The sequence below is a fragment of the Stenella coeruleoalba genome, assembly GCF_951394435.1.
Source record: "Stenella coeruleoalba genome assembly, chromosome: 9".
NCBI classification, from domain to species: Eukaryota; Metazoa; Chordata; class Mammalia; order Artiodactyla; family Delphinidae; genus Stenella; species Stenella coeruleoalba.
In genome coordinates, this window is record NC_137155.1 from 41,391,774 (window position 1) to 41,412,685 (window position 20,912).

At 33.4% G+C, this 20,912-nt stretch overlaps 1 protein-coding gene across 6 annotated transcripts in view; it reads right to left on the bottom strand.

The window, feature by feature from the left end:
- The window catches only part of PHF14 (PHD finger protein 14), a 200,505-nt gene that overhangs the window by 52,926 nt on the left and 126,667 nt on the right, over nt 1-20,912 (bottom strand). For 2 of the 6 annotated variants that reach the window (XM_079931045.1, XM_079931048.1), the window contains exons 17-18: nt 18,643-18,672; nt 17,767-17,884 (exon numbers count right to left, since the gene is read on the bottom strand). In XM_079931045.1, coding sequence (XP_079787171.1) covers nt 17,767-17,884; nt 18,643-18,672 — 148 coding nt within the window. Of the gene's footprint in view, nt 1-17,766; nt 17,885-18,642; nt 18,673-20,912 lie in introns of those variants that run through there. The other 4 variants (XM_079931052.1, XM_079931047.1, XM_079931046.1 and 1 more) reach the window with 3 other exon arrangements.

Sequence of the window (20,912 nt, forward strand, 5' to 3'; positions counted from 1 at the left end):
TTTTTAACTTTTTTATAGGTGAGGAAATAATTTCATACTCTTTGGTATGAAAAGAACTAACCCAAATGAATCTAAAACTGCATGATAATTAGTATTTGATCCATTGACAGACAAGGTATTATTTTTGAATAAGAGGATTTTTTACTGCAAAATAATGCTAATACTGAAAAAAAATATACAAAATCTTCCCGTTTATACATAAAATGGCTAACACTGCACAAATCAGAATATTCTTAAACTATCTTTGCAAAGAGGTTGAATATGGTTGGTTTTAGTTTCTTTTTACAGTACAGGTTTTCAAAGCTTCACAACTCATGACAAACATTAGACGGTAATATTTGACTCAGCTAAAATACAATGCTTAATACCTAATTTAAAAAAAAATTCACTTCTAGATCCCTTTCCCTCACCTCCCTCCAAGTGCAACAGATTAGATTCTGCTGGGTCCACATAAATCACCTATGTTGTCAAGCAGCAGCTCCCTAAGCAAAGACACATACTTCACTGAATTTTATAAAGAAAGGGCCTTGAGGAGTTATAGTCTATCTTTTAATATCTTACAGTAGTACCATCCTTAATCGATTCATTTAAGAATTACCTCCAGGATTTAGTCTCCTATTCATTAAAAAGACCAAAATAGATCGCACTTAACAATAAAAGTATTTTTCTTTTTCCTATTACTAGTAGTGTTTATTTATAATAGAAAAATTATCTGAGTTTCTACATGATGAAAATCTAAAATGGCTTCAGGACAAAATCTAATTTGAGAAGCTCTTGCAACAAGGAATAGAGAATTCCTATTTCAATATATGAAAAGTTTCTAAAATACAGGCTCTTGAATCAGGCAGATATGGGTTTGAATCACTGTTGTACCACTTACTAGCTGTGTAATGTTGAACTTCTTTGAACCTCATTTTTTTTAATCCACAGAGAAGAGATGAAAAACAGTAACTAACATAAAGACTATGGTGAGGATTAAATGAGTATACATTTTAAGTGCTTAGATAATGCTAGGCACATAGAGGTACTCAATAAATGTTAACTACTAATATTATTACTAGTAGTGAGGCAGGAGACAGATGGGCCCCAGTCTGAACAGCTGGAGTTTCTCCCGTGTGGACAGATACTCCAAAACAGCAGGAGCGAGAGAAGAGCTGAGCCCTGCCCAGATAACAGATAAAAGACCACATATTCCTCATTCTTGAAGTCAAGGAGACCTTCCCAACTATTCATGCACAGAAAGGCTCCTCAAAGGTCTAAAGGGGGCGTCACCTCATAGTAAGTGATGTCAGGTTACCCACAGACCTCTTCACTGGAATCCATCTTGGCTAAGAGATGCGCATGCACACATGGGAGGTTCCTGACATATACCAAATACGGACTCAGAACCAGGCAAATCAAGATGACTGGCCAAAGGAAACCCAGAAAAAATGCCCCATAAAAGTGATTCAAACTACCATGAGGGTGCAACTCACTCCCTCTGAGCCCACTCATGTGTCTATCCACAGGTACCCTTTTTCCTCCTAATAAACACTTTACTTGCTTCACTACTTTCCAACTCTATGTGGAAATTCATTTCTACACAGCTGATGCGCCAGGGCCTGGTCCCTGGCCACTGGTCTAGTGGCTAGGATTCAGCGCTCTCACTGCTGTGGCTTGACTTCAATCTCTGTCTGGGAACGAAAATCCTGCTTCAAGCCGCTGCTGCACGCCAAGGCCAACTGAGATCAGTAGGGCACTTTCTTATTTTTAAAACGTTCATTTTTTTGACCCAGAAATTACACTGAGAGTATATCTGAGCAAAAGAATATTGTATAGTACTTAAAAAATCTCATTAGAAAAGAGTATTTAACACTATAGAAAACTGTCATATAATGCAATTATATGAAAAAAAGTATGTAACAGAATGTATAATAAAATTGCCATTTTTAGAGAGGAGGTTGAGATAGAATATACCACTAAAATATGAGCAGAAATACAAATACATTTAGGTGCTATAATTGCAGGTAATTTTAAATTTTTTTGTTTTTGCAGTACGCAGGCCTCTCACTGCTGCAGCCTCTCCCGCCGCGGAGCACAGGCTCTGGACACACAGGACCAGCGGCCATGGCTCACGGGCCCAGCCGCTCCGCGGCATGTGGGATCCTCCCAGACCGGGGCACGAACCCGCGTCCCCTGCATCGGCAGGCGGACCCCCAACCACTGCACCACCAGGGAAGCCCTTAAATATTTTTATCTTTTTAAAATTTTCCAAATATTCTACAATAACCATGTATTCCATTTCTAAGAAATTAAAAAACACACACGTAATTTTTTTCTGACTTCAAATTTCTCCAGAAAGGTAGAGTCAGAGGAAAGAAAAAAGGAGAAAAAAAGAGTAAGAAGCATTTTTTAAAGCAATATTTTATATAAAGGATATTAGTTTTATTACACTAAAAATTTGCTATTCTGAATTATTACTCTCTAGCTTTAAACAAAACTCAAATAGAGTTTGACACCTCAGTTATATCAATTTAATCATATCTCCACACTAATATCTCCCTTGGAGATCATGTTGTAATGTATTTTCCTAGTTAAGCAAATACTATTTAAGCTTTATAATAAAAGGAGACTAATAGACAGTGGAAATGGCCAACTAAAACTTATTAGTAAATTTATCACTACATTATGTCTTAATTATTAGACTAAAGGATAATATTTTAAAAGGCAGAAAGTCTCTCTCTTGATGAACATGAACTCAGAGAAAGTAGATGGATCATTTAATCTTAAGTCCCAGGTTTTCCTGTAGCAAAACTGGTAGGGTAGTGAGCAGGTACGGGTGCTGTCACCTGCAAAGTGAGAAGAGACTGAAAACAGGCCAAAGAAGCTTATCAAAAAGACCAAAAAAAAAAAAGGTGTGCCAAGAAGGGAGAAAACCAGGAAGAGAACAGGTTCAATGAAGGCAAGGAAGGAGTTTATAAGAAGGAAGATGTTACCAACAGTATGAACAGCCACACAGAAGTAGAAAAAAGATGAAGCTGAGTAACTGAAGAAGATTGATGGGGACAAACTGAATCTATAGCTCAGAGAAGATCCTTGAGCTGTTGCTGGGCAATTCCAGAACTTGGAAAGAAGAAAGGGAATATAGGATATCAGCAATCCAGAAATGCTACGGTACTGAACCTGAATCAGATGTCATCAACCTATCTTGAACCTGCCTGTGGGGTTGAAAGAAAGTTCTATTAGAGAAGAGTAAAGTCTGAGAGTGAATGATATCCTGTAGTTACAATAAGTGAATACTTCAGTTAGAGACAAAACTATATGTAAGGAATTTAACAGAGATGAGGGTCACAGAAGTGGTTCTTTAATGTTAATAAGCATAATTGTCACCTGTGGTGCTTATAATAATGCTGATTCCTGGGTAGCATTCCAGAGATACTGATTTAGCAGATCTTCATGGGCCTTCCAAGCTGCCTACTTAACAGAACTACTCTGGACGATCCTAGTGCAGGTGGTTTGTAGACTATACTTTGAGGAGAAATCACAGAAATCTGGGCTACGTAGATTGACAAGTGATGAAAATCTCAAACTATGATGTAAATCAGAAGATCAAAAAAAATTTTTTGATAAATAAAGCACAAGGAGAAATAAAGTGGTGTTCACCTAACCTAACTAATTAAAGTTAGTTACAGGTAGTTCATACGGTCCTGTCAAAATAAGAACTGAAGCTAATATAGAACAGGACTGGACTAAGATGGGGCTATGGGGCAGTGGGAGGATAGTGTGAACCACAGTCTTATAATCTGCCTTACTTAGCATTTTACCAGCAGAAAATATGTTAAGAACAGCATATTTGATATTCCCAGAAAGGGATATTCCACTTTTAAAGTAACAAACAAATAGAGAAATATATATGCTATGATTAAGGAAGTACATTATTAATGGTTTCTTCCACTGGGAATCAAGGGAGCAGGTGGCAGAGAGAGAGAGGTATGGGGTGTAAAGATAGGGTTCTAAAGAATTTACATGTATAAATCACTGCCCTTTAACTCTTACATATAAAGCACATATTGAGATTCTACATTTTTAAAAGAAAGACATTAGTAGCACCTGAGAATGAGTACAAATTTCCTTATTTACTTAAGAATGAGGATTTCTCTTGGCACAAATGCTTGTAAGACATACTGAAGGCACATAATCACTTTATGGCATTCTAAATGTATTTACACAGTATGCCCTAAGAGCAAATTACCTTAATTTCCAGATTCCACAGGAATGTAAAAGTGCTAGCCCGTAACTTCCCACATTTCCATCCTTAAAAGTATTCAAACATTTATACAATAAAAGGATGTGTTGCTTATATATATGCCTATTCTCTAAAAGCTATTTGTTAGGCTTGATGAATCTTCTGTTATCAAAAACTGTATACACGTTGACAAAGTGAATTCATAAGTTATCTCAAAGCTGTCTTTCGTGGTTCACTACTTTTAAATTTTATTAACTTTTTATTTTCATTTCAGTTTCAAGTTTATAGCTTTCATGACCTTGACACAGAAATAATACCTCTCCTGTCTATGGGAAATTTCTTTGATATTTCTTCACCTATTAAAATAATGTCTGCAGTTAAAAACAAGTTTCCTTCCCTACAAGGGAACTTTTGCCTGTATCAGTTATGTCTTTTCCTATTAGTCAATACTTGGTAGAGTCAGTGGTTTAAATATAATAGTAAACCTTTACTTTCTAAATATCATTCCTTCTACTTACAAAATAAACACGTTAGTATATGATGAGTGCGATTCACAGAGCACCATAATTCTATATTTAATGCGAAACAGTCATTGCCATCAATATAAAAAATACCAACTATTTGCTAATGTTATACAATAAATTTAGAAGAGACACCTTATAGAATAGTATATAATTTAAAAAGTTTGGAGAGCTACAAGTGCCTTAGTTTAAAAATAGATTAAATATAAAAATAGCTTTCAATGCCTCTTAAGCTCTAGCAAGAAATTAAAACAAATGGACCTTTTCGTGAATGAAAAAGTTAGACATGACCTTACTCTATTTGGTGTGAAACTCTGAAAGAGACAAGAAAGATTTTTACTTGGTATGTGTGAAGATAAAAAATAAAACACAGAAAACTGTTCTTCAGATTCCTTTTAAAAAACATTTTTTACATTTGAAAAATCAGAACATTATCACTGATTTTGAACTCTCCTCTCTGTGGCTAAAATTATTGCTTATTTATTTTTTTACTTTATTTATTAATTTTTAAATTTTTTTTGTCTGTGTTGTGTCTTCGTTGTTGCGCGTGGGCTTTCTCTAGTTGCGGTGAATGGGGGCTACTCTTTGTTGCACTGTGCGGGCTTCTCATTGTCATGGCAACTCTTGTTGCAGAGTACGGGCTCTAGGCGTGCAGGCTTCAGTAGCTGTGGCTCACTGGCTTAGTTGCTCTGCCGCCGCACGTGGCATCTTCCCAGGCCAGGGCTTGAACCCGTGTCCCCTGCATTGGCAGGCAGATTCTTAACCACTGCGCCACCAGGGAAGCCCAATGATTGTTTATTTTTAAGAATAAGAAGATGTGTCATTTACTGAGTGTCTCTATTATTCTAAATATTGCCATTAAACCTTTCACAAATGAGCAACCTGAAACTCACTGAAGTGAAGCAACTTGCTGAAAGTCACAAACATTGTAAATGGTTAATATCTGAACTCAGTTTGCTTCTTTTTCAAAGCTCATAAAGCTCTTTCCTCTGCATCACACTGCATACTTTGACTTTCTGTGCATTTTAAATTACTCAATATTCTTACTCAACAATGCCTCAGATTATAACTCCATAAATTTAATGGCAAATTTTTATGGAAAAAAGAAATATTATCACAAAGAAATAAACCACTTATAGATACACATCCTAATTTGAGAGATGTCAAAAAATGAGTGTCTTAAAATGTAACATAGCATAACACACTAACTCCTAATCTGTAGTTTCTTATTAACCTTGATAAGATTCTATCAGAAAATCAAGACTAGAATGCTTAAATATATTTGATTTCCGAACTCAATTTCATTAACTGAGTTCATACTTCTAATTTTCTTAGCTTAGATTTAAAGACGACTAAGTTTTAGCAAAAGGGTACTTCTTAAACCACAATACATAGGTCAGAAAGACAATTTTTTAAGAGATAAGTAATTCTACAAAATGATGAAATAGTAAAACTAAATGTTAAAATTAGAAGTAACTATCTAACTGTATCTACATCTAGAATACATGAACTCTCACTCTGTTTTTTGAAGCTAGGATTTAAGTCATTCCTATCATTCAGGTGTTACTTTCACAACTCTGGGAATGGGCTCACTTAATTCAACTAAGACCATCTCTGCAATGAACAATGTCTCTCACACTCACATTACATATGAATACTAAAAATAATATGTTTACATAAATAATATATCCTACATTCCTTCTTGGTATATTATATAACCCCAAATTAGTATGTCAAATGTTGGGTTAATAAGGTAAAAATATTCTTATTAACTTTTTAAAAGCTGTAATGAAATATCCTTCAGCTTAGCCATCAGATTTTTAGTAGGTAACTTTTTCTCCAAAATAAAAATAAAAAGATAAATTTTTTAAACCAAAGGATAGTATGAAGTTAGTGAGCTCTAAAAGGTAGTCCTATATATGGCACCCTACGGTACTTTGATTATTTATCTCAGTTATGATTCAGTTTCTCATCATATGGTATTCCACAGCATGGTTTACAGCACGCTATGCAAACACATCAAGCCCACATGCCATCCGAATTAGAAAATGGCTTGGTTTTCCCAGTTTGTAGAAAGTGTAACTTAAAAGATGATGTAGTCTTTCCATTTTTTTCAAAATATTAATACAGAAAACATCTGTATAATTTTAGAGGTTCTAATCATTTTCTTTCTCTATAAATATTCTGAGATATATAAAAATGGACATCATAAACACTAACAAATTTTATCTGGAGGAAAGAAATCCTGTTTTTGAAAAGATTCTTAAGGAATACCTGACCATGACTTATTGCAGTATACCAGTGTGCTTAATGTGTATTGCACAGTCCCCATGAAAATTACCCTAGGTTAAAGAACTAACAGATCAGTATAGATTCCAATTCTGTTATAAAGAATAACCATAAACAATGTTTTGTTGAAAATTGCGACTTGGCGAAAATATTACCTAGAGACAGGGTTCAGAAACATGTCTAGGACAATCAAGTAAACAACTTTTTTGAGCAGGCAATAATGACAAATAAAAAGTTCAGTTCAGTACATAAACGTTCAATTTATACAAATAACACTTTGTTTTTTTTTTTTAAAGCACAGTAGCATCTATAGTTAGTAGAATTGTTAATGGCTATTACTTTTTACTGAATTCACAGAACACTGTTACTAGTCTCAAAGTACAGCACTCTATTAGAAATTAAGACTTAAAAGACATTTATACAAACAATTTTTCCTGCCAGGAAAAGTGCTAGAGTAACCAGCAACAGCCAGACTTGGCCTAGGATAAGGTACAAGATCACCTGGAAGTGTTTGGGCTTTACACCTGTGGTGTAAAGCAAAGATGAAATCTAAAGTTTAAATATTTAACTATAGCCATCATCAAGGACAACCACACCATAGTTTTAATTCTCAGACTTTTCGTAAGTCTACAAACTACCAAAGATTTTCCTATGGGATTCTAATTTAGGATACTGTGTAAACAACTTTCCTCCAGACTTTACATAACTGTATCAGTAAAAAGGCAAATCAAAAAACTCAGTAAAGCTTGATAAAACATATTGTTATAACCTCTAATGTCACACAAGTCCTAGAAGAATACTGAATTAAGACAGTTAAGTGGTATAAGTTATACCTGGAAATGACTTATCTGTCAACTATGCTAAATTTAGAAACTTAAAATCTAACCTAATGCCAGATAAAATCCCAGAGGTCAAATGAATATTAAAAAGTCCTTTTTTATGGGTCAGTTATATGATTCAAATTTAAAAGAACTTTAAAGGATAATTCATTTTAATTTTATATTTTTTATAAATCTTCATAATACATAAAACTCAGACATTTAATTTCCAGTATCACCAGGTTCAATTAAATGTGCTTGTTTAATATTGTGGCAAGATACTCCTTGGAGAGATTGTTCTGTTCAGTTTTTAAAGAGGCAAAATTCTCAATGACTATTTTGCTTGATAGTAAGTATTTATATATGTCATTGGACACAAGCATTTCAGTTACAGAATTCTAGTTGCTCAATGCAAAAAAAATTGGAAAAATAGAACAAAAATTTTAAAAAAATCAGACTTCCCTACTCAGGGATTTCTAATACAAATGATTACCAAAAAGTACCACACTTGCCTGAGCTGGTATGTCATACATTTGTAGTGCCAGAAAATCTTCCATAAGAATTTAAATGAGATCTTCATGCATATGAAGTCAACTTATTACCACTCAAAAAGAGTACTATACTAGAAAGATCAAATAAGAGTGAACCAAATGGAGGTCTCCAAGCTAAGATAGCTCATCTTGTAGTATTCAGACAATGACCTGTCATGTACACCTTTTGGCTTTTCACAAAACAGAACGTGAACAGGGACGAAAAGCTAGAATCATAACTGGCACAGTCACTGTAAAGTATATGATGTGTATTTAAATTCTCAGTGGCACCTGTGAATATATATCACTTGGATGATGTCCTTTTAAAAGAAATATTTATAGTAATACCTGTTCATTTAACCACGCCAAAAGAAGTTATCTTCATTTGGGGTGTTTCAGTACACAGAAGGTGTTGAGCTCTATATCAAGTATACCCTAGAAAAAAGAGAATAGTGAACTGTGCCCTATATTAATACAGAAAAAGAGGGAGAGGGCTCAGATCAATAAAATTAGAAATAAGAAGTTACAACGGACAACAGAGAAAGATAAAGGATCACAAAAGACTACTACAAGCAACTATATGCTAATAAAATGGACAAATTCTTAGAAAGGTACAATCTCCCAAGACTGAACCAGGAAGAAATAGAAAATATGAACAGACCAATCACAAGTACTGAAATTGAAACTGGGATTAAAACCTCCCAACAAACAAAAGTCCAGGACCAGATGGCTTTACAGGCAAATTCTATCAAACATTTAGAGAAGAGTTAATGCCTATGCTTCTCAAACTACCAAAAAGTCTCAGAGGAAGGAACACTCCCAAACTAATTCTATGAGGCCACCACCACCGTGATACCAAAACCAGAAAAAGATACCACACACACACACAAAGAAAATTACAGGCCAATATCACTGATGAACGTAGATGCAAAAATCCTCAACAAAATACCAGCAAACCAAATCCAACAATACATTAAAAGGATCATACACCATAATCAAGTGGGATTTATCCCAGGGATGCAAGGATTTGTCAATGTCTGTAAATCAATCAGTGTGATATACCACATCAACAAATTTAAGAATAAAAACCACATGACCATCTCAATAAATGCAGAAAAATCTGACAAAATTCAACACTGATTTAGGATAAAAACTCTCCAGGAAGTGGGCATAGAGGAAACATACCTCAACGTAATAAAGGCCATATATGACAAACTACAGCTAACATCATACTCAACCGTGAAAAGCTGAAAGCATTTTCTCTAAGATCAGGAACAAGACAAGGATTTCCACTCTTGCCACTTTTATTCAACATAGTTTTGGAAGTCCTAGCTATGGCAATCAGAGAAGAAAAAGAAATAAAGGGAATCCAAATTGGAAAAGAAGAAGTAAAACTGTCACTGTTTGCAGATGACATGACACTATACATAGAAAATCATAAAGATGCTACCAGAAAACTACTAGAGCTCATCAATGAATTTGGTACAGTTGCAGGATACAAAATTAACACACAGAAATCTGCTGCATTTCTATACACTAACAACAAAAGATCAGAAAGAAATTAAAGAAACAATGCCATTTACAGTCACATCAAAAAGAATAAAATACCTAGGAAGAAACCTACAAAAGGAAGCAAAAGTTCTGTACTCTGAAAACTATAAGACACTGATGAAAGAAATCAAAGATGACACAAACAGATGGAAAGATATACTGTGTTCTTGGATTGGAAGAATCATTACTGCCAAAATGGCTATACTACCCAAGGCAATCTACAGATTCAGTGCAATCCCTATCAAATTACCAATGGCATTTTTCACAGAACTAGAACAAAAAATTTTTTACAATTTGTATGGAAACACAAAAGACCCCAAAGAGACAAGGCAATCTTCAGAAAGAAAAATGGAGCTAGTGGAATCTGGCTACCTGACTGCAGACTATACTACAAAGCTACAGTCATCAAAACAGTATAGTACTGGCACAAAAGCAGAAATATAGATCAATGGAACAGCATAGAAAGCCCAGAAGTAAACCCATGCACCTATGGTCAGTTAATCTAAGACAAAGGCAAGACTATACAATGGAGAAAAAACAGCCTTTTCAGTAAGTGGTGCTGGGAAAACTGAAGAGATACATGTAAACAAATGAAATTATAATATTCTTTAATACCATACACAAAAATAAACTCCAAATGCATTAAAGACCTAAATGTAAGACCAGATGCTACAAAACTCTTAGAGGATAATGTAGGCAGACACTCTTTGACATAAATCGCAGCAATATCTTTTTTGATCTGTCTCTCCTAGAGTAAGGGAAATAAAAATGAAAATAAACAAATAGAACCTAATCAAACTCAAATCTTTTGCACATCAAAGGAAACCATAAACAAAATAACAAAACCCACAGAATGGGAGAAAATATTTGCAAACAATGAGACTGACAAGGGATTAATCTCCAAAATTTACAAATAGTTCATGCAGTTGAATATCAAAAAAACAACAACCCAATCGAAATAACAGGCAGAATATGTAAATAGACAGTTCTCCAAGAAAACATACACATGGCCACTAGGCACATGAAAAGATGCTCAACATCACTAATTATTAGAGAAATGCACATCAAAAGTACAATGAGGTACCACCACACACCAGTCAGTATGGCCATCATTAAAAAGTCTACAAATAACAGGGACTTCCCTGGTGGCAAAGTGGTTAAGAATCACCTGTCAATGCAAGGGACACGGGTTCAAGCCTTGGTCTGGGAAGATCTCACATGCCACGGAGCAACTAAGCCTATGTGCCACAACTACTGAGGCTGCACTCTAGAGCCCATGAGCCACAACTACTTAAGCCCGCACGCCTACAGCCCATGCTCCGCAACAAGAGAAGCCACTGCAATGAGAAGCCTGCTCACTGCAACGAAGAGTAGCCCCCACCTGCCACAGCTAGAGAAAGCCCACATACAGAAACGAAGACCCAATGCAGCCAAAAACAAATAAATACATACATTTATTTTAAAAAAGTCTACAAATAACGAATGCTGGAGTAGGTGTGGAGAAAAGGGAACCCTCCTACACTGTTGGTGGGAATGTAAATTGGTACAACCTCTATGGAAAACAGTACGGAGGTTCCTCAGAAAACTAAAAATAGAATTACCATATGATCCAGAAATCTCACTCCTGGGCATATATCCAGACAAAACTATAATTCAAAAAGATATACGCACCCCAATGTTCATTGCTGCACTATTTATGATAGCCAAGAAATGGAAGCAACCTAAATGTCCATTGACAGAGGAATGGATAAAGAAGACGTGGTGCATATACACAATGGAATATTACTAAGCCATTAAAAAGAATGAAATAATGCCATTTGCAGCAACATGGATGGACCTGGAGATTATCGTATTAAGTGAAGTAAGTCAGACAGAGAAAGACAAATATCATATGATATCACTTATATGCAAAATCTAAAAAAAAATGATACAAACTTATTTACAAAATAGAAACAGACTCAGAGAATGGACTTATGGTTACCGGGGGGAAGGGCTGAGGGAAGGTATAGTTAGGGACTTTGGGATTGACATGTACACACTGCTGTATTTAAAATAGGCAACCAACAAGGACCTACTGTATAGCACAGGGAACTCTGCTCAATACTCTAATAACCTAAATGGGCAAAGAATTTTTAAAAGAATAAATACATGTATATGAATAACTAAATTACTTTACCCTACACCTGAAACTAACACAACATTGTTTATCAACTCTACTCCAAAATAAAATAAAAATTTAAAACAAAATAATATTAAGTCTATATCTTATATTTAAGTATACAACATAATTTTAAAGTATCAGTTTGTTGAAATTTGCCTTGGGTTATATGCCTTGTGCATATTTGTTTTAAAATTGCAAAAACATTCATTTTTAGCTTAAAAACTTTTTAATAACTGAACAATTTTTAAAATACATAAAACAATGGTTCTTATTCCTAACTGCTCATTAAAATAATTTTAGAAGCTTGTAAAAAATAAAAATGTCTGTCTAAAATCCCTCTCTCTCCCCTCCTTCCTGAACAATTCAATCTAAAAGCCTTCAGGTTATGGCAAGCAAAGAAGGTGTCCATGCAGCAGGGGAATGGAGGGTGATAGGAGATTAGTTTTACGTCAGGGGATTAATCTTCTAATATATATCAAGGATAATGGGAGCCAGTTTTCAGTGAGGGAGTTATAAATATGAAAAGGGAAAAAACCAGAATGGTTTCCAATATCTATGAAGACAAAGAAAAGTAAATGTGTATGTCTATGAATGTACATACATACATCTAGTCCTTGGCTATGTCTACTGAGAAGACCTAAGAGAAGCAACATCCCAGTAACAATGAGCACATCTAGTACCATGATCTTAGTTTCTAAATACCATTTTCCACTAAAAGGGAAGCAGAGCTCCTTGGAGAAATCACTGGTTCCAGGAGTAGGGGAAGGGAAAGACCAAGTTGAGCCTAGAACACCTTTAGTAAGGAAGCACTCAAATATTTCTGGGATCCATATGAAAAGAACACAGAAGCCAGCCTGAAGTGGCTCTCATTAGCCAAATTTGAGACAATTCAAACATCAAAATAAATAATGATAATAACCAATATAAACCACTGAAAACAGAAAATGAAAGTCTGATAAGGAATAGGATATTTACACAGTCTCAAGGTTCTTCCCTACAAATTACTTATTAATTAGAAAGGGGAAGAGAATGGAGAAGACTTGCAGAGAACTCTTCAGTCAAGTGATTAAAGTTAACATCACCATTTATGGTTCATATTGAAATCATGTGTCACCTGATAGAATGCATACTGCATCACATCTGTGGTATTTTTATCAGAGATGCATAAAATAAATCTAACCACAAGAGAAGATCATAAAAATGCAAAGTAAAAGACATTCTACAAAATAAGTGCCCTGTAATCTTCAAAAGTGGCAATGAAATGACAGTCAAGGAAAGACTAAGGGACTTTCCAGATTAAAGACTGAAGAAACATAAAAATTAAATGCAATGAATGATTCTGTATTGGATCATTTTGCTATTAAGGACGTTACTGGGACAAATAGCAAACCTTGAATGAGGTCTGAGGATTAGACGGTAATAGTGTATCAATGTTAATTTCCTGATTTTGTCAGTTATATTCTGGATATGTAGGAGGATGAGAAAACACTGACAAATGTAAAGCAGTGGTGTGTCAAAAAGACTTTCAGGAAGATTACTCTAGTAGCAGTGTGGGACTATGATCTCCAAACACTGTTGTTTATGTACCCCAATACTAAAACATTTTAAATACATACCTTAATAAGTATATATGTGTGAAGTTATATACCTATTCTACAGCAGTAACCTGTTACATTAGAAAACACACTCAGACACAGAAATTAAAATGGGATGCTATACAGAATTAATTTAATTAGTCATTTGTCTATCTCCTGAGGTACAAACACTTCATTTTGAAGGAACCTAGTGAAGAGTCTGGTAGACTTATTTAGATAGCCTCTAAAATAGGAGGAACTGGTAGAATGAGGAAAAGGTGAGGCACCGAATCAAGGCAGTTAACAGTGGAGAAAAGGAGCAAAGAGTAAACCGGAGAAATATTTAAGCAAGAACACTTTTATAGGACTCAGCAAGTGATTTTCTATTTGGGACAGGATGAAGAAGACTTGAAGATGATTCCAGGTATTTGGCTTAGGAGAATGGATGAAAGTAAAGATGAAAGAAAATATAAAAGATGGGTGAGGTGGAGGAGAAAGAATAAAATACATTGCTTTTCCAGGCATATAGCATTCATTTGTAACAGTATTTTCACAACACAGTAAAGAGCAAGAGAAAAAAACCTAATGCATGGTGATCAGTAGCAATGAACTAGCCCCACTGAATAAAAACATAGCACACTGTCTTGGATAGCTGCTACCTTAGTCAAGTATCTTTGAAGCATAGCCTATGGGAGAAAGTATATTTTGTGCATGTGTTTGTATGTGTGTAGATTTGTGTCTCTGTGTGTGTTACATGTAATGTATATATCTGAATCCATGTAGCTGGTCATTTTTCATGAAACCTAAAGTGACTACCTAGGTTTATGAAGGATTGATAATGCAGAGAAAGTCTTATCATGCCATACTTTGTGGGTCTGGGTAGAATAAAAGTCATTCTATATACAAATATTGAATCATTATGTTGTATATCTGAAACATAATAAGTCAATTATATCTCAATTAAAATATCATTCTACTGTTAGCTAAACTGTTATGAAATATCATTAATTTATTATCATTAATTGTATATTATTAATTTAATATAGTATATTTTATCTTTCATGAGCTAAAGCTTAATATGGATTGAGATATGATGAATCTTGTTAGACTTTTGTGGAATTTCTATACTTTCTATAATTAAAAGCAATAGGCAGGATTAGCGACAGAAGATTTTTGCTCTCATTAAGGTCACAGCAAAAAAACCCATTACTTGAAAGACAAAGTCATATATCAATACATTATGCTGCTCAGAGTATACATGGCAATATTTTAGAGTTTCCCCTGGTATGCAAAATTTGGAGACAATGTCAACAGTTAAATAATATTTAAAGTGCAATGCATTTTCAAGTACATTTTCAACTACACACCCATACCATATATAATCTAAAATTCTAAGCAAAATAAATAATTTATTACTTGGGAGTCAAACTTTTATAATAAAAGTTAAGACTTCTTGGACTTAATCCTGACTACCATAAAGAAAGAAGGTTGGATATATATTTTATGGCTATAACAATTTTATATTCACTTTTCCCCACCTAAGTTTATTGGCAACTGATTCCTCTCTCCTGGAAATAACTACTTCTACCTTAGCTTTTCATACTATTAAAATAAATGAACATGGCATATATACTTAGTATTACCTAAAAAATACCATTCCACCAAAGCAAATAGAGCAGAATGAAGGACAAGCAAAATATATTAACTTTTATTGTGGATTTCTTTTAGGCCCCCAAATGATACTAATTTTCTTGACTCAGGTATGAATAATATACTGCTTTCTGAATTTAAAAGCTTCTGCAGCAATTTACTGAATTATAAAGCATGACATTATCTATCAATGTTTTCTTCTTGGGACCCAATACTAGCAAACACCTTACAAGAGAAAATGTAAACAGAAATTTACTTGTCAGGAATAAAGTTTTCAAAGTGAGCAAAACAGAGTTGATGTAACACAAGTATTCAAGGGAATGAATTAATTTTCCTTAACTTTCAGCTTAACTATTATATTAAGCTTAATTTTTCATTAGAAAAAGAAGTATGTAATATTCATCTTGATATGATAAAAATACAAATCCATTTCACTGCTGTAATCCTTACAATAAACTGCTGTGACATTTGTCAGTTAGATACCATATTTGGATATTTTAAAAGCCTTGGCTGTTTATATCTGGGATTCATTCAATCACAAGTCAGAGTACAATGCAACTTTTCTAACAATGTGCCTTCCTAATGGATTTCCATTCTGAGTCCAAAGATCTTATTCTCTGGTAGACAGGGAAAAGCAAAATACAAGAACATCTCAATGGCTACTGGCATGCACCTACTGCACTTACAAAATATTCATTTTGTATATTCCCAACATATGTGAAATGTCCTCTTGCATTTTCAATGTTCATTAACAAAATTACTATATAACTTAACAAAGGCACTCTGCAGTTAATACAATGCTCCATATTTACAGTAGTATAAAACCTTTTCAAAAGAATGTACACAAAAAGGCTTATTTATAAATGCAATAAATCTTTTTTTCAAAAATTGCTTTCCTAATTGCTTTCTGAGGGTAGAAGAAAACTCCAAACAAAAAACACACTTAGAAAAATTATATTATACCATAAAGAGTCCCATAAGACAACTATTTAAAATCTATAGTACACCATTATTTTTTTCTCATTTAAATACAATTTCTGGAAAACATTTTTTAATTATGTAATAAAAGTTTTTGATATTAAATACGCTCCCTCTTAAATCTCCCTCTTAAATCTCCCTCTTAAATAATTCTTGATATTGTATAGTTTAAAACCTTGAGCAAAAATGCTTGATTATTAAATAAAATGCATAAGATTCTATATTAATAATCATTATACAGATTTGTAAAATTTTTAATAAATTTGGTTATTTAAAAAACCCTTTAAATAGCTTTTTTTTTCCTATAGCCAAATGCTTTTCTGCAGTTTTTAATAAATAAACTTTACAGATGGCTTCTGTGGTAAGCTGGAATAAATCGTTTTAACTGATAAAAAGAGTATTTTTGATTCCATGATCAGACAGGAATTCAGTATCAATTTTAATTCACTCTAGGAAAAACAAATGCACTTAAGTGGCATTTAGGAGAGATGGCTTGAGGTCCACATTACAACAGACAGTTAACTTCTGTTGTCTATTTAAAGAAGAATAATTTGATTAACCCACAGGTGACCATATTGTCTTAGTTCGAATATATTTAATATTTCTGTCAAATAAGTCAAAGCATCAGGGGTCCAGCTATTTACTCACACACTTTAAAAAAGCATATAATAATCTTAAAATGTCAATCGTCACAATTTAAGGTTATAAGATTGATATTCAAAAGATTTCAATAGTTTATTATTGGAGATAAACTACGAAACAACCTTATTAGATATTTCATCCTTTCTACTTATCTAAAATAATTACCAGAAAAAAATTTTATGATATAAAAACTAGTTTTCTCAAAGAGCAAACCTTATAGAACATTCACAATATACCTACTATATCTTAAGATGAGTCATCTGTAAAATTAAATTGGATTTTTTTTTTTTTTTTTTTTTGCCATACGCGGGCCTCTCACTGTTGTGGCCTCTCCCGTTGCAGAGCACAGGCTCGGGACGCGCAGGCTCAGCGGCCATGGCTCACAGGCCCAGCCGCTCCACGGCATGTGGGATCCTCCCGGACCGGGGCACGAACCCCTGTCCCCTGCATCGGCAGGCGGACTCCCAACCACTGCGCCACCAGGGAAGCCCCTAAATTGGATTTTATTGGTTATTCCCTAGGGGTGGTAAATTAGCAGAGGGTGACTGGCTACTAGAGAACTATTTAACATGCTACAGTAATATAGAGAATACACGAAACAGCTAAAATATTTCATAGAGAAAATTTATATAAGTCAGTAGAGCTCTTTACTCCTTAATTTAAGGGCAATAAAATCATCAAGGCAATATATTCTTAAAGTGCATAGAGTAAATTGTTGGTCCTTCATATTCCAATTCTCCTTAAAGTTAGGAAGCCATTGGTGAGATACAGAAAAGCTATCAAAATAAAGGGAAACAACACTTTTTCTTATAAGTTTCTCCCCTTACCTTAGAAGATGAAGAATCACACTCCTGACATATCCATCCATAGCCTGTTTGTTTAGGAGACTTTTTCAAAGGAGGATCCAAACAACCAAAATGGTAGCACAGTCTACATTCATCACACCTGCAGGGTAAACAGATTTATACTATATTTAAATAATATTAAAAAACACTTTTTTTCAGAGAAAAACAGCAAACTACTGTATATTTCAACTGTAACACTGTTAATTCTATCCTTAGCTGACAAGATTATTAAATTAATGTTTATGAAAAGACAATCTAAACCTGAAATAAATGCTTTAGGAAAAACAAAATACCAAAACAATAAAATAAACAAAACAAATATCATTCAGAACATTTTGATAGTAGAAATGTTAACAGCATAGGAATAAATTTATGTGTATAACCCTATGTGTTCAAAACTAACAAACATTAACATTTTCAATTTTGAACTTCAATAATAATCACTTGCCCATTAGATGGTTTTAAAACTAATATAAGATACATATAATTCAAGATTATGAATTCAATCTAACATATTGTGATTATTTTAAAAAACTTTTAAATCTAATGAATTCTACTAGGCTACACTAAGCTTAATTCTATACAATTGATATACCTCATCACTCTCTTTCTCTAAGTTAAGGTAGATTGTAAATAAAATTTCTAATGTGTATAGCATGCTAACATAATCTACAGCAAATAAAAACCATTCTAAGAAGTTTATTTTCTAAAATATAAATTTTCTCAAAAATTTACCTGTCACTTTCAGTGCAATTGGTTTTTCAAAGTACCTCTTAGTACATTTTAAAGCTTATTAACAAATGTTTTGACAGTGTCTTTGCCACCTATGATGTACAAAATCTAAGAAAACTATCATACCTATTCTTCGTTTCAGACAATCTCATCCTGCTGACAATGAAGAAAGATCTGTATTATTTCAGTGTTTTTTAAAAAGAATTTTGCATCAGTTGGAATAACAAGACCAAAATTTAACAACAAATAACAAAGATGTATACATTTTATAGAAAGGGTTATATTCCTCTTATTCTTTGTGCTATTTTTTTGTAAGTTAAAAAAAATAATACTTTCTCCAAACCAATCTGTCACATTCTCTTTATATATACTCTTACTGATTTAAACCTAAAAAGTTGAGGAATCCATAACTAAGAAAGCAAGGAGGATATTTTATAGGATATATATTATTTAAAGTACAAAATTACTCTTAAATAACTTTTATTAGAAAAAAAGGAGAAGGAGTTATTGTGATAAACAACATGCAAAGAAAAGCAATTTATTTTCACAATAAAGGGAACTATAAATCTACATTTATAGTAAAAATTTCATGTCATTCTATAAAACCCAATCTCCCAAAGACCCATTTCAGAAATCAAAAGTTTCAGAAAGTTTAGCAACTTAGCTAAGTTATTCAGGTATACAGAAGTTTAAAACACAATTATATATCTTAAGTTTAGGCACTCCTTCCCCTACAACTTCCTTCTCATAAACCAAATAAACTTATGTACTTTTCCAAAAACCTTCACTTAGACTCAAGAGATGGACTTGAATAAAAATGTTTACTATAATAATTCTAGCTATACAAAAAAATCAAATCAAATAGTAATAACAAACAGTACTTTATTTACTGTGCCAATATTATAAATAAACCACCCAAAAATATATTTAAAAGCACTTAAACTGTTTAAATACCTGTTGTTCTAGTATTAAGAAAAATAATAGATAATATATAGCTAACATAAAACATTACATAAAACTAAATGGCAAGCCCACAAAATTTTGTTCTTCTCAATTCAACTTATTTACCCTTCAATAGTTAAAATTCCAATTACATTAAACACATAGTTAGAGGACCCTTCAGCGTATAAGCATTTATGAGTTATGAGAAGGTTGAGATTTCTAGTTAGCTGAGGGCGTAGTCCTTCAAGCATGGAAAATAGTATTTCAGTCATTTTTAATGGGAAATTTAAAGAGAATCACATTCTTTGCTTCATCAAGAAAATCCATTAAATATAATTTACTCTATCTTTATCATTCCAGGGTCACAAGTATGAGTAATAGATGCTGCTACATGTCTAACAATGTGACAGCCTTTTGTGTTTGGACATGAATATCATCAGTCTGCTGTTCTGTTTGAATTCTTGTATTCAACTTTTATAGGTCCTCCTCACTTGCTTAAAAAATATCAGTCACTACTTTCTGATATTGTCAGTGTCATCTGTCTAAGCAGCATTTCTCCGACAATAATTCACTGTGGATTCAGAAACCAGATCACTGGACATAAGACTATGCAAATTGACAGTTTATAAAAACATGAAAATGAGGACTACTAAGTACATGGACTCAATGTGGGTTAACTATAGTCTTTTTTGCTTAACTTAGGGTTTTTAAGCAAGTTCAGATTGCCAATAACCTGGGCTTTTGATAAGTGAAGAGTTATAGTATTAATGCTTTCCTAGTTCATATCAAATTACAACCTAATTACTATATATTTACTTTATAAGTCTGTGCCATAATAACTTGCAAATTATGGTTTCTAGTGTACAACTAGAGTCAAACACTATGATGAATATAAAGGTGAATAATAATTCATTACCTTTTACCTTCATGTACTAAGATGGTTCTTGCTGGGGTGTGTGTGTGTGTGTGTACGTATTATGTATATGTACATATATATATTTCAAGCTAATAAATTAAAAACAAGTTTGCTACACTGATATAGTTCAAATTTGTAGCTGATTTCAATTAACTGTAAACTCAAGTTATCTTTCAGCTCAATAATAAATGCAAAAGGGAAAAGAAAGACTTTATATGCTAGATTTGTTAGAAGATAATGTTGAAGTATATGCCATTTGGAAGTGACCTAATCCTTACTGATTCCTTCATTAGTTATACTTTTTAGAATGACTTAGTCTACACATGGAACTCATGTAGTAGTGATGGGTTCCAGAGGAAAGGAAGAATCTGCTTGAGAGAATCAGGGGTGATATGGAAGTTCTCTCAAGTTATAGCTCACTCAGCAGTAAATAAAAACTGTAATTCCAAGACTAAGCAGCAGAAAGGAGTAGTTAATACACTTAGTAACTGCTAAAATCCAGGAGAGGAAAAAAGAAAATGAAAAAGAAAAAGAAATA